Here is a 14611-nt window from a genome sequence, read left to right on the forward strand (position 1 = left end):
TCAGCTTCTATTTTCTCACCTGTGAGATCGGGCAAAGCAATAGAGCCCACTCAAAGGGTTGCTTTGACAATTAAAGAAGCTAATGGACGCATAGACCTTTAGCACTTTTCCAGCTAAGGGTCCAACATGTGCTATTAATAATCACAGGAAGCGCGGGAAAGTGTGAAATCCTGTCATTTCCTATCAGACTATGAACAGGGCAATTGAGTTCATTTAAGCAGAGAACTCTTGATGGCGTAGAAAAGTAGGGCAAGGGTTTGAGGAAGCAGATCATGCAACCGCCAAAACCCAGGATGCAGGCCCTTCCTTCCCACCAGCCTGCTTCGAAGAATGAAGCTTCTGTTCATTGAGAGCCTCTTGCTTGCCAGGCCCTGGGCCCAGTTACAATATACATGAGATCTCACGGACCCTTCAAAACAAGGTTGTAAGGTGGGGGCCTGGGGTGACGGTCAAGACATTTAACAACCAACACCAGCGGCCAGAAAGACCGGCCGCAGAGCTGAGACAGGGTACACACACCTCTGGACCCCCTGGTGACGGGACTGTGCACAGGGAGGAAGGAGTGCCTGAAGGAAGGTTCGAATGGTCAGCCTAGGGGCTCTGGGGGGACACAGGGCAGTGGTCACTCCCTGTCATGGATGCGTTCTGGGGCACACCTACCCCATCCTTGTTGTGAGCATTTTTTACCCCATTGTAAAGGAAAGAAAAAGGGCTCTCTGCGGTCACATGACTTGGAAGTGTCACAGTCAGGACTGGAACCCAGGCTGTTCTGGCTCCAGGGCCACAGTGACAGCCCCCTGTATCATATTTTATGCATCACGCTTGGTGGTTCTGTGTCTCTATATTTCCGGACCGTGTTTTTGCACTTCTTAAGGTGCCTCCCTCTCACTCACGCACAATCCACTTTGGTGCAATCAGCAGAACAGGGGCTAGTTGGGCCCACTTAGCAGACGCAGAAACGAAGGCACAGAGGGTGAAGCCACGGGTATGACCTTGGGTGATGGCGGCAAAGCCACGGCCGAGGCCCACGCCTTTGACTCCCATACCCCCTAAGACAAGGAGGCTGATACCTTTCTTGGCCTGCTTTTTGGTGGTCTTGCGGCTCGTGTTGGAAACCCCCGGGATGGATTTGATTTCGCTCTTGCTGACCGGGGGCGGGTGGAGAACCAGCTTGGGCGGCCTGGTGAGGCACACGGGCAGCCCGGCTGCACTCATGAGAATCCCGGTGATTCCTGGAAGGGCAGGGCGTGAGCGTGGACTGCAGAGTTAGTTCCCAGCATCCCACCAACCGCCCTCCCTGGGAGCCCGCCCCTCTGTTTCCCCGGCACAAGCTCTCGTGACTCACTCAGCCTCCCCTGGCCCGCGCTGCCTGCCCCAGAAATGTGTGCGTTTGCTTCTCTCCAACAGAAGCTGTGCTTCTTCCCCCCCTCCCCACCCCGCTCCCAACATCCACATTTGCTTTCATTCAATTCTTTCTTTGCGGTAAATGCTCACCACCTCCTTGGCCCGAGCTTTCCTTTCCCCCCCGCCCGCCTTAAAGCAAGCGCTTACCTGCCAGGGCCGGATTAACAGGACTGGACCCATTGAGGTTCTTTACTGGCACAGTGGGGACCCTGTGGAAGGAAAGAGCAGACACATTACGGTTTTGACAAGTGGGGTGGGGTTGGAACCCCCAAAATCCACTCACTGAGAGGTCCCTTTTCCGACAGAAACTACTTATCTCTATTCAAGGCAGAGCCGGTTCTTAGCACCACAAGCAGGAATGTTAACGTTTCAAATCTAAGTCAGACCATGTCACCCCTCCCCTCGGATCCCCCCAAATTTGCAATGGCTCCTTAAGTCTCTCGAGGTCCCGGCAAAGCCCACACAGCTCCGCGTGACCCGCCAACGTCCTCCCCACCGCGCTCAACCCTCATCTTCCTGGTCTCCTCACATACCCCTCACCATTTTATCCTGCTCCAGCTGGGCCACACTGCTGCCTCAGGGCCTTTGCCTATGTGGCTCCTTCTGCCTGAAATGCTCTACCAGCAGATCTCTGCCTCACCTCCTCCTACAGATCCTTCAGTCTGGGCTCACCTTTTTGTGAGGTTCCTGAGACCATCTCATTTAATACCGAGACCCACCCCTCCATCCCAGCCCGGGACTCTCAATCCCTCTTGCCTCACTCTCTTTCGTTTTTGTTTTGTTTACCCCAGGGAACTGATGGTTTAAAAATTTTTTTTTAAGTTTATTTATTTTGAGAGAGAGAGAATGAGCGGGGGAGGCACAGAAAGAGAGGGAGACAGAGAATCCCAAGGAGGCTCTGGGCCGTAGCATGGAGCCTGACGCGGGGCTCGAACTCACGAACCGCAAGATCATCGCCCGAGCCGACACCAAGAGTCGGAGGCTCAACAGACTGGGCCACCCAGGTGCCCTGGAACTGATGGTTTTTAAAAAATAAGCTGTTGCAGGGGCGCCTGGGTGGCGCAGTCGGTTAAGCGTCCGACTTCAGCCAGGTCACGATCTCGCGGTCCGTGAGTTCGAGCCCCGCGTCAGGCTCTGGGCTGATGGCTCGGAGCCTGGAGCCTGTTTCTGATTCTGTGTCTCCCTCTCTCTCTGCCCCTCCCCCGTTCATGCTCTGTCTCTCTCTGTCCCAAAAATAAATAAAAAACGTTGAAAAAAAAAATTTAAAAAAAAAAAAAAAAAAAAAAAAAAAAAAAAAAATAAGCTGTTGCTTTACTCTCGCCCCCTCCAGAATCAAAGCTCCACACGGACAAATATCCTCACAGCCTGACACTAGCAGGCATTCAGTGAGTGTTTGTGGAGCGAATGAAAAATGGAGAGGCAAGTTCAAGCCCGGGTGGGTGTACCAAGTGGCTCCTGAGAAGCTTTTAAAAAGACAGAGCCCCAGGCCTGAATCAGAATTCCCATGGGGGAGGAGGAGGGCACGGAACCTGCATTTTCTCTCGCTTCTGGGGAGGATCCAGATAAGGTTGATCCCGGCCTGACATTGGGAAACCACTGCTCCAACAGCTGTTACCCCTCCTTTTCGCTGAGAAATCTAAATACCAGGCAAAGCCTCCTCCTCTTTCTGTCCTTCTCCCCAGAAACCCGAGCCAGGCTCTGGAGAGGAGTCCGCACAGCTGCCTGGAAAGGCGAGGCCTCCCACGATGCCAAATAGAAAAACATGGGGACACGTGGGGCTGGGTTGTGCGCCATCGCCCCTGCCACCCAGGCTTCCACAGATGGGCTCGGAGGGGGAAAGGGAGCTCGAGGACGTCAATGGACTAGGTCACAGATGACTCCAGGGGCCAGAGAGCCTGAGAAGCCAGCAGATCTGCTATGGGGGGTTGGGGGGTAGGGTGGTGCTGGGAATACAGGAGGGGAAGGGGCGTGTTCAGTTGTTTCTTTGCAGTGTTCGTTATCTGCTTACGTGCTCATTCATACAGAGCCCTCCTTCCGGTTGGACTCGCCCCTAGAGCCTGGGGACACGGCGGTGAACAAGACAGCCTGTGGCCCTTCATCCATGTGTGACCCTGAAGAGCCCACCTGGTACCAGGCACGGTTCTAACCGCTCACATCGCACAAATCCATCTAAGACTTCCAACAACCTCCACAGGAGGTGCCGTTATCATTAGCTCCAATTTAATGGGCAAGGAGGTTGAGGCACAGAGAGGGTGAGCAAACCTGATGGAGGTCACACAGCTAAGGATTCAAACCCAGGAAATCTGGCTCCGGAGCCCGCTGTTGTAGCCACTCGCTGTGCTGGGCTCTTGTGTTTCTGCGACCCCTCTGTCACCCCACGTGGCAGACAGAGGACATGGGGAACAAAGAGCATGTGGAATAAATCTAGGACTACAAGAGAGGGGCTGGAATGGGGGGCCTCAAGGCTGAGGAGAGGGTCTGCCTGTCCCCCACATGCCCACAGGGATGGGTGCTTCCCGGGCTACGCTGAGTCTTCCGGGGCCCCTGTCCCTTCCCCGGGATGATGACACGTGCACCAGGGCTGTGGGAAGGATGTGAAAGAACAGATGTGGGAGCGTTTGTGTCTCAACAGACCACCACAGCCTACTTTCCACCCCCAGGATAAATCAAACCCGGATGGGGAGAGGGGAAAGCTGAATTCAACACAAAAGGAAAGCTGGCCAAGAAGAGAGGCTCAGCCTTGCTTCTGGACTCTATGGCCTGCCCCCCAGGGCGAGGCCCGGCATGGTGGACTGGACTCAGGGAAACCAGACTGGAGCCCCAAACCTGCCAGTAACTCCTCACAACCTCACCTGTGAACCTGTGAGGGTCTGGAGTTAGCAGGTGCCGGGGGATGGACTTCTTGAAGATTCCCTGCCCCAATGCCTAAGAGCAAGGCAGCCGCCTAAGCTCTGGGTCCTCTGCGGGGACTGACTGGCCTCCCCGCCACTGGTCTGGAAAAGGAGTGAAGGAGTCTGGCGGCCTGTGTCTGTTCGCAGGCTCCCCACAAGGGGGCAACGCTCACAGCCCAGCCCTGCGCCTGCCTTCCCACCCCCTTACCAGCTCCGAGCACCCCCCCCCCCCCCCCCCCCCCCCCCCGCCCCGGCCCCCACCAGGAGATAAGTAGCTGTGATCTGGGTGACAAAAGCCACCTTTGTTCCCACAAACTGGACTGGCAGGTTTCCACACCCAATCTGGTTAACCAGGAAAGAGTCCCCCTAGCACACCATGGGCAGCCCAGGGACCCAGGGACGGGGCCAGGTCTGAAGAGAGGGAGGGTCCATATGAGGACCCAGGACTCCCGGGAATACCGTGGTGGGGGCCATGCCAGGAAAGGGAAAACTTGTCAGCAGGCTCTGGATGGTGGCAGTGGACTTGAGGAGGAAGAGATCTGCTGACAAAATACAGAAGGGTACAGTGGAAGGAGGCTTGCACAGGGGTCAGGAGACCTGCCTTCCAGCCCAGCTTGGCACTGACCTTGTGCCTTTGGGAGAGCCCCATGGCCCCTCTGCACTTCGGTGACCACATCCAAGTTACCACACCCAAGAGCAGGGCCACCCTACATCTCTGTCCCTGGGGTCCCTGTGAGGATTCAGGATCTAGGTCAAATACTCTATAAACTGGCAAGCCCCATGCAAATTGGGGGGTTGTTTACATTTTTGTTTCTCAACTGGAAGAGGAAGTCGGGCTTGATAAAGCCTTTTCCTGCTGGAATAGTCCAATTTTCTGATTCTTGAGGATGCGGAGGGCAAAGTGTAAAGCAGAGACCTGGGCAGTGCACAGGATTGTTGAGGTGGCAACACCTGATCAGCCCTCCCCCTCGGTGACTGGTTAAAATGAAAGCGGTGGAGGCGGCCGGCCGTGGAGGCGGCCCATGGAGTCCCCACCGGTCACACACACCCCCCCCCCCCCATTCCCCTCCCTGCCGGTACATGCCTGAGCCCTCCTTCCAGAAATCAGCAGGCCAATCACTGGCATGCCTCTCACATCCTCCAGCTGGGCCAAAGCTGTCTGGCCTCAGCATCGGAAGACACCCCCTCCCCATTCTGCTGGGCTGTTCTCAGTTTCCATTTCTGTCCCTCAAATATAAAACTAAGAAAAGACAAGAGCTGGCACAGTGGCAGAGAAGGGGGCTGATGGCAGGAGAAAAGCTCTGCAGATACCATGGTGAGAAACAGTGGGGTGTTTTTGGAGTTGTGAGCCAACCCAGGAATCCTCCTACAGGACAATGGTCTTGTCTCTCCAGCAACCGAAGTCTTGCTGGAGATAGAGAAGCCTCGATTCTGGAGGAGAGGGCCAGAGGGGCGACTCCCGCCCCCCACTACACAGCCCCCCTCTTTTCTCTTTACAAACCCCCTGCTTGTGTGTCTGAATAATTCACAGGGTCTTTTGTTCCCCCTCAAACCCTTCTCTTCAGCCCACCTCTCCCGCCCTCCCCGGTCTTCCTTTTTTCCGTGGGAAAGTTGCTTGAAGAGCTCACGGACAGGGAGGGCGGAGGGAAGGGGCCATTCCACGACAGAAGGTGGACGGCAATGCCAGACAAAGGGAATAAGCACGCTAATTAAGTGGCCAAGAAAGACTGAAGGAGAAAATGGTGGTGGGGGTGAGGGTGGTGGTAAGAGGTGAAAAGGGAAGGGGCTGGAAGATAGAAGGGTAGGGCGGGGCCTCCCCTGTCAGGAAAACAGAGCGGAGAAAAAAGTGTGTTTCTATAGGCCTTTTGAAACAGCACTGCCCCCGGACCTCCACTCCATTCTCCACTCCATTCTCCGGCTCCGATTCCGCTGGGCTGGCGGGCAGGGGGAATAGAGTGGAGAGAAAGAGCTGTCGGCTTCCTCAGTGAGGTTTAAAGTGAGCAGGGTGTCCTTGCCCTCAATTATGGCACGAGGTCACTTGGCTTTTGCCAAGGGCGCCAGAAATGAGGTGGGGCGTTAGAGGCTGCTCAGCTTTGACTTTAGTTCGACTACACAGCACACATTCAATAGATACACATTAACAACAACAATAATAATAGCAGCTAATACTGACCAAACTCTTACTACTGCCGAGCGTTGGGCTAAATCCACACGCTGAGCACTGCCTTTAATCCTCATGACAGCCCTGATAAGGAAGGTACTGTGACTGTCCCCACTTTACAGAGGAGCAAGCTGAAGACAGAGGGTGCAAAACTTGCCCCAAGTTGCACGCGAAGGAACTTGGGTTCCAGCCCGGGGCAGTCAGGTGCTGGAGGCTGGGTTTCTCATCCACTATATGAGCCTCCCTCTGCCGCACAAATAATTACCCTTGAACTCTGTCAGAGGCCCCCAGGACGCTGCTGTGTGGCCTTGGGGAGAAACTGAGCAGTGGTGTGGTTTAGGTGCCCATTCCCCTCTACCAAATATTCTGCCAGTTCAGAAGGAGTCATGTGAAAACCCCACACATCTGACCTGCACTTGACCATTTATAAACTGCCTTCGCATACGGCGAGGAGCTGAGCTTTAGCCAAAAGGGCAGAGGACTAGAGGACTAAACCCTGGGCCCCAACCCCCACTCTGTGACACATGGGCCGTGTGGCCCTCCTTGGGAAGTGAATTCTGAGCCGCGTGTCCGAGCCTGACACTGGGTGCACCAGGTCAGAGAATGAGATAATACTGGCAGGTGCATCTGGTAAATTCTCCAGGGATGCACTCCCTTAGTGGAGGTTTCCACAAGGACTCCATGGGGCACGCAAGGCAAGCGTGAGGTTCCCCATTTCGCACACGAGGAAATTGGACCTTGCAGACTCTGGCTTAGCTTAGGGCAGAGACCCGAGGGAAGGCCGGGCCTCTCCTTCCCCACTACACCTGCCTCTCCTTGTCTCCCAGCGCTGAACCTCTGTGTGCAGATGGCCTCCCCTGGGCAGCCTGAATTTCCCACTTGGGTGTACAACCTCAGTCCAAACCACCCAGACAGTCTGGGGCTCAGGGGTCACAGGTAGGGCCAGGCCCCTCTGGAGGAAAGGAAGATGGGGCCGGCGTGAGAGGCCAATCTCACAAGAAATCGGGAGCTGGCAGGCAAAGGCCGTGGGCACCATGTGGACCTGGGTCTCCCCCATTTGACGATTAGGGGGACCAAGAAGATCATAAAAAGCAGTGATCACAGAACCGACAACACTGGGCTGTCACGGGAAGAATTGAGACAACGCACGGAAGGTGCCTGGCACACATAGTAAGTGCTTACTAAATATGGGCTCTTAGCTCCAAACTGGAGTTCCAGTTTCCAGAGAGACCAGAGGAAAGGAGCTAAGTCTCATCCGGCACCTGCTGTGTGCCGGGCATTGTGACAGAGAAGCAGGATGGCAGTCAGAAAAGAGTCTGGCTCTGGCATCAGCCTTCCTGAAGTTTGAATTTTGGTCTCAGCCAATGATTAGCTCTCTGCCCTTGAGCGAGAGAACCTCTGATTTCTTCCTGGGTAAAAGGGGATCCAAATGCCTACTTCAAAGAGTTTCTGTAATCGGGACACCTGGGTGGCTCAGTCGGTTGACCATCCGACTTCAGCTCAGGTCATGATCTCACAGTCTGTGAGTTAGAGCCCCGCATCCAGCTCTGTGCTGACAGCTCAGAGCCTGGAGCCTGCTTGGGATTCTCTCTCTCTCCTTCTCTCTTTCTCGGCCCCTCCCCTGCTCACATTCTGTCTCCGTCTCTCAAAAATAAATACATGGTAAAAAAAAAAAAAAAAAAAAAAAAAAAGGAGTTGCTGTAAGGATTAAATGAGGTGATAAAGCCCCCAACCTAGATCCTGGTGGGAGCCCCCTTAAGGTTGCATAACCTTCAACCCTCAGCAGTGACCCTAACGGGGAGGATTATCGAAGGCATTTACGGAGGAGGAAGTTAGGACTCTGGGATATTAGGCACGTGTCCCAAATCACATAGCTGTGGCAACATCTCCATTAGAAGCCAGATCCGGTGGACCCCAAAGGCCAAGCCCACCCTTACCCACCACACCGTGCTGCCTTCCACCTGCAGCCGGAGGGTCAGGACAAGAGGACAGGGAGCTTAAGTCCTGGCAGGCAGCCCCCTTTCACCTCTGGCCCAGGTCAGTCGGGTCCTGTGCCCTAAACGCTCACAGGCATCAGGTGAAAGTACCTACCCAGAGGCGATCAGCACCCGGGACTGGGCGATGGCCAGTCGCTGCAGGTTGGTCCGATTTAAGGTCGCCAGGGCCACCCTTCCCGTCTTGCCGTTGGCTCCGGGGGGGCTGGCAGGAGAGCCCATGGTCACCCCAGCCGGCGTGCCGGAGGCCTGTCGCCGGATCGCCTGCGACGGGACGGGCTTCACCGGGCCTCGGATGGTGCCCGTGCTGTCCAGCGGCTTGGCCGCAGGGCCTGGTGGGGGGGGCAGCCTGGCCGCCCCAGACGGGGGCATGTGCTTGCGGGCGGCGGGGGGCTGCAGCGGCCCCGCGCTCCCCCCGTTGGCCACGGCGGCCTTGACGCTCATCACCAGGACGCACTGTGGGCAGGAGCAGGGCGGGGCCGCGGGCGAGGCGGCCGACGCGGGGCTGGCCGGCCAGGACTGGGCCTTGGGCAGGGCGCCCGTGACCATGGGGTAGACGAGATCCAGGCGCCGGCGGACGCGGCGTTGGCGCTGCGTCTGCCGGTTGATCTGGCCCATGGTGCTGAAGTCGATGACGTAGCTGAAGCCGACGGAAGTGAGGTCGATCCAGGGGTGCTGCTTCTCGTAGGCGTGCTGGATGGTGATGCCCACCTCCATGTCGTAGGGCGTCCAAGAGCCGTTGTCATTCTCCCACTCCCACACCACGCCCTTCCCGGGCGCCGAGGACGGGTCGTAGTAGTTGCGGCGAACTGGGCGCAGGGTCCCTGGCAGAGGGGGACGGAGCACAGGGTAGGGGTCAGCAGGGAATGAAACCGGATTTGGTTAGCCCGGCGGGCCGGCGGGCACTGGGCTGCCTGTTGGGGTATCAGCTTTGAGGTGGGGTGGGAGCATCTGAGTGACAGCGTGAAGGGTGTGGGGTTAGTGTGGGGTACCAGAAAAAAGCACCTGCCGGTTTGCAGTCCGGAGACCTTGGTTGGCAGCCAAATTCATTCACTTCCCAGTTTACATAGAAATCCCCAACATCCTTTCCTTCCCGGGGAAACAAGGACTCCTTTGCAGAGTTTTTGTGAAAATAAATGCGATCTGCTTATTCATCTAACAAACAAATATGTATTGGAATATGGATGCCACGTCCTGGATCTCTCCTGCGCCCTGCAATTTGCACTAAGGCCCGTAAAGCCCTTGACACACAGTAGGCGCTCAGAAATAGCCTGTCACTTGTCCCCTACCCTGCAAATGCCCCTGCCCGGAGGGCTACGAGGAAAAGAACAAAAGGTCAGGATAGCCTAGAGGGCAGAGGAAGAAGATGAGACCCCCAGGAAGCCAGCCCAGCCTGGTGGAGTGAGAGCTCCCTCTCTGTCCCTTTAAGGGTGCAGCAAAAACAAAAATAGAAAATCAGGTTGCCAGAACTCTTACACTTTCGAGCATTAAACCTTCTATCAAAACAGTAATAATGATCATGATAATTTTCTATTTCTCTAACACTTTTCTTTCCCAAAGCTCAAGCCATCCTAAAGATAGGATTGTCTTGATCTTTAGTCTCACTGGGGGAAGGGAGAGCAGGGAAGAGGTCAGGATTATTTCAGGGAAGCAGTACAGAAGAAATGAACCTACAGGTTCAAAGGGACTCGAAGGAAAAGGAAGTCTATAACTGTTGCCTCTTTCTCCCCTACCCACCCTAAGACTGAATTCAGACTCATGCCCAATCAGGGCTCATTTCATGGCTATCAACATCAAGGCCGAAGATGCCTGGGTCAAGGCAGGGTGAGGGGACCTGGGAGGGCTCCAAGAGTGCCTGAATCTCGCATCTGTCAGCTTAGGCCTTATCCATCAGTGGTGGGAAAAGGCTCCCCTTTACGGGCCTCTGACCCATCCCCTCCTCCAACCCAGAGGGAGACACCAAGGCCGGGGACAGAATTCCATTCAAGGGGGGAAGAAAAGGAACAATGTCTATTCAGTCCTTTTCCAGGGTCATAACCCGCCCCCCACCCCATCTCCAAGCCCCTTAATGACCCAAAACATCAACATTCAGAGGCAGGAGGGTGAAGAAAACAATCCCCTATTCAGCACCAGGACGCTGCTGGGGGATCTGGGGAGGGGGGAGCGGGATGGGAGGAAGAGAGGAGGAAGAAGGGGGGTGGGCAGTAGTTCCCCGGTTTGCCTCCATTTCCTTCGTAAGTAGCCAGCTCACTGGGGGACAAAGAGCACAGGCTCTGGGTCCAACAGCAGAGGCTCTGTCCCTTCCAGCTGTGCGACTGAGCCTCAGTTTCCTCGTCTGCATCTGCCTGGGTCCTGGGGAGCTACTTCAAAGGGTGGATTTGAGGATTAAAGGAAGGAATGAATAGAAGGGGCTGAAATCGCACCTGCCCCATGCCAAGAGCTCAATAAAAGTTGGTTATCATTGTAATTTATTTTCTATTATATGTCCAAGCGGGATGGAGAAGTCATGGTAAGTTTAGTTCAGAGGATATCTGTGGGGTGTGGGGTGTGTGTGTGTGGGGGGGGGGGAGTTTGCATATAACCTCTTATACAATCTTTCTTATTTAGAAAGCCCCTATCTCATCCCATATGATCAATGAAATGAAGGAGATGAAGTTTCGAGAGGTTAAATGACCCTATTTTAGCTTCTCTCCAGCGAAGCGGGGGCAATTCACGTGTCCGATTCTCACAAATATGCTTAAGAGGCTTTTTTTTTTTTTACAACAGTGGTATCAATCCCAATAGCTGTGGCTCTCCCATACCCTTCCAGGTTTATGTCCCCCCACCCCCAACCGCCCCCATGCTGCTCTTTTCCTGGACTCCCAGCAGACGCATGGCCTTTTATCGTCCTGCACTCCCTCACAGGTCTCTGACCCCCTCCCCTACTACTCCCCAGGTCCCGTGCACCGAAATGCCCTCCTTTGCCATTTCTACCTATCGAGACAGTCCTCATTTGGGTCCTGTGCCATTTGCCATCCATTTCCTGAAATGCTCTCCCAGCCCAGGCCCCCCTCAGGAGGTCTGGGGTGCAGATCTGCCTGTGCCCCATGTGGACCAGGGTCTTGGCGTTTTTCCTACGGTGCCTCGAGTGCAGGCAGAGTCACAACCCTCCAGCTCTGCTCTAGCGCCCAAGGCGGCAGTAATGAGGACTCCACAAAGGCAAGGTAGACTTCTGGCTACTTCGGCATTTAGTCATTTGTCACATGTTGCCGGGTCCCCACTGGCTGCCTTGGGGAATGCAGGCACTACTCAAACAGCTTATGGTCTAAAACTAGACAAGGGGGGCGAATGACTATTTATGAGGCAGAATATGCCATGGGAAGGGTGCCAACAAAATGCATGTGGGCTGAGAAAACCTGCCCACATCCCCACTGTGCGTGAATCCCTTCCGTGCACTCCCCTCAGGTCAAAACCTGACCCTCTCCACTCCCTCCCATCTCTGCAGCCGCCTCACACCCTAATAACTCTGCTTACATTTCTGCCACACTGGCCCTTCCAGGCTCTCCCCACTGCCATGTTTCTCCTCGCCGGGCCTTTGCACAATGCTGGACTCCCCCCGCCCCACAAGACACTCTGGCATCCTCTTTGCTGCCCATAGTTCAGATTTCCGCTCATTTCCTCCAGGAAACTTCTCTGGACTGCCCTGACCAGATCAGATTCTCATTCTTGTCTTTTTTTTTTTTTTTTTTTTTTTGCAGCATTTATCTTGATGTGCAGTTACACATTTGCTGGTGTGATTTGGTAAATGTCTGTATCTCTTCACCGGACTCCCAAATGCCACGAGAGTGGGCACCCAGGTGTTTGCTCATAGTTTCCCCCCCCCCCCCCATGCCCAACATTTCCTAGGGGCTCCATAAATACCGACCGGATAAAGGAAGCAATGATGGTTCGGAGGACATTTCAAGCAATGGATGAGGCTTGAATGAGAAGGAGAATTTCAACAGGCGAAAGGGGCAAAGAAGGGCGTTTCAGTAGAAGGGACTTTGTGAATAGTTCGGGGAGGGGGTGTCAGAGAACTCTGATGCAGGAGGATGAAAGGGACATCTGTTTGTCAGGAATTGCGGAAGATATAAGGCAGAGAGGAAGATAAACCTGGAAAGTTATGTCAGAGCTGAGGCGTAGACAGTCTGGAACGCCAGGCTGTGAAGGTTTTATTTGTAGGCAATGAGGAGCCAGTGAAGTCTGTGACACAGAGAAGTGACAAGACCAGAGTTGCTCTGTTAATGAGTTCCAAGTGAGAAGTAATGAGGGTATGGGCAGTGGAGACGAAAAGGAGGTGACAGACTGGAGGGACCCTACAGAGAAGAAATGGGTAGGAAGTGACCATGAGTAGCTGAATTCAATGCTTTCCAAGAGAGTTTCCAGAATCACCGGCTTCAGAATCTCCTGGGGGTACTTAACACCTTCTAGAGTACCCACTGGCTGCCATGAGGAATCACCAGCATCTCCAGGGCCTGGGCCTGGGCATCTGCATGCAAACAACCGTCCCGGATTTTCATCATGCACACTAATTTCAACAGCTGGCCACACGGTCTACGTTGCCTTACACATTGGGCACCAGAACAACACTGTGACAGAGTCAAAGAATCCTGAGGTCTCCACCACGGGCAAGGGGTAAAATGGGGACACCATTTGCCGGCAGAGGGGTTTCAAGAGGAAGAGCCAGTTTTTGGAGGGAAAGACGCTGAGTTCAGTTCAGCCCCAGCAGGTTATTTAGAGACAGAAGGCAGACTTCAGAACCAACGCCGTGGTACAAAAGAATTTCATCGCGGGATTTCGTGTCTCTGATTATTTTCAGAGTCCGCTCTGTCTGGAATGTGCTAGTCCTGGCCTCCTCCATAGTCAGGCCCACGAACTAGATGATCTGAGAAATCCATTTAGTCCTTGAGTGCAGTGACCCAAAGAAAAGGCCGCTAATGGGATAGGAATAAAGAATGTTCATAAACCAAGCAGGGAGAAAGAGAGGGAAGATCAGTTTTTCCTGGCAGCTCAGACACCTGCATTCCGAAGCACCGGAGATGTTTTGGCTCCTGGGAAAAGGGAGAAACACCTTCCAGGCATGAGCCAGTCTCAAAGGCACTTTACCCGCATCTGTACATCGCTGTGTCAGAGAGATCCCGGGCCTCTCCCAAGCGCCCCACAGCCCCACTGGAATGTCCTGTGGGGGCAAAGCCCTAGAAGTTTCACCATTTGCTACATCCCACATGCCTGGAACAGTGCCTGCATGAAGTAGGCGCTCCAGAAGCGTTCACTGATGACAGAGTAGAGCGTGGGACACTTCATTTGGAATCTCAGCTCTGCCATGGACTAGCTGTAAAACTCAGAGCAACTTAGTCTCTTCCAGATTGTTTCCTTTCCTATAAAATGGGGACAATAGGTCCTTCCTAAGATCACTGTGAGGATCAAACAAGACAATGTATGTGTGCAAGGGGCCTGGGGCATCCCCCATATTGTAACGATCACGACACCTGCCTCTTCCGCTCCGGTGCTCACACAGGGCAGAGGGTATTGTGGGGCCCAAAGAATCAGCTTCTGTCAAAACCTGTCATCTCTCTCCATCTGACCTTTGTCACCACATTAAAGACATAGAAAAGGCAAAAGTTGCAGAGAACACTCTTGAGCTGGGAAGGACGCTCCCTCACACCAGGCCAGTTCCAAGCAGCATCCTCACAGGTGCGGGGGCCAAACCCATTCACCTGCCCATCTGAATGATGACAGGAAAGGAGCCAGGGGACTCTCGAGGCTGCTCTTCCTTCTACAGAGAAAAAAACGTGGCCCGAGCAGCTAAGGGACTTGCTCAAGGTCACACAGAAGCCAATGAGGCTGGGATGACAGCCTGAGTCACTCTCCCCACTCACAGCCCAGGCTCCCCACGTCCTGCTGCTGGAGCCCTGGAGGTGGTGGCAATCAGGTGTCCCGGAAGATACAAGGGACGGCGATGCTGAAGGACAGCACTCCAGTCACTTGCCTGTGACAGAAAAGGTGAGCCCCATCGAGGCAAATGACCGTACAGGCACAGGGCACAAGCAAGGCTCTGGAAGCAGCCAAGACTGTCACCTCTACCTCGCTTCATCTCCTCCCTTCTTCCAGATTTCCTAGCCGGAAACACGGAAACACGATGG

The 14611-nt window shown here is 54.5% G+C and overlaps 1 protein-coding gene across 1 annotated transcript in view; it reads right to left on the bottom strand.

The window, feature by feature from the left end:
• Positions 1-14611, bottom strand: part of DTX4 (deltex E3 ubiquitin ligase 4) — a 36712-nt gene that overhangs the window by 19088 nt on the left and 3013 nt on the right. Inside the window, exons 2-4 of the mRNA XM_078433507.2 lie at positions 8548-9274; positions 1552-1613; positions 1071-1232 (exon numbers count right to left, since the gene is read on the bottom strand). Of these exons, the coding sequence (XP_078289633.1) occupies positions 1071-1232; positions 1552-1613; positions 8548-9274 (951 nt within the window). The remainder of the gene's footprint in view (positions 1-1070; positions 1233-1551; positions 1614-8547; positions 9275-14611) is intronic.

This window comes from Panthera onca, chromosome D1, assembly GCF_046562875.1.
Source record: "Panthera onca isolate mPanOnc1 chromosome D1, mPanOnc1 haplotype 2, whole genome shotgun sequence".
NCBI lineage: Eukaryota > Metazoa > Chordata > Mammalia > Carnivora > Felidae > Panthera > Panthera onca.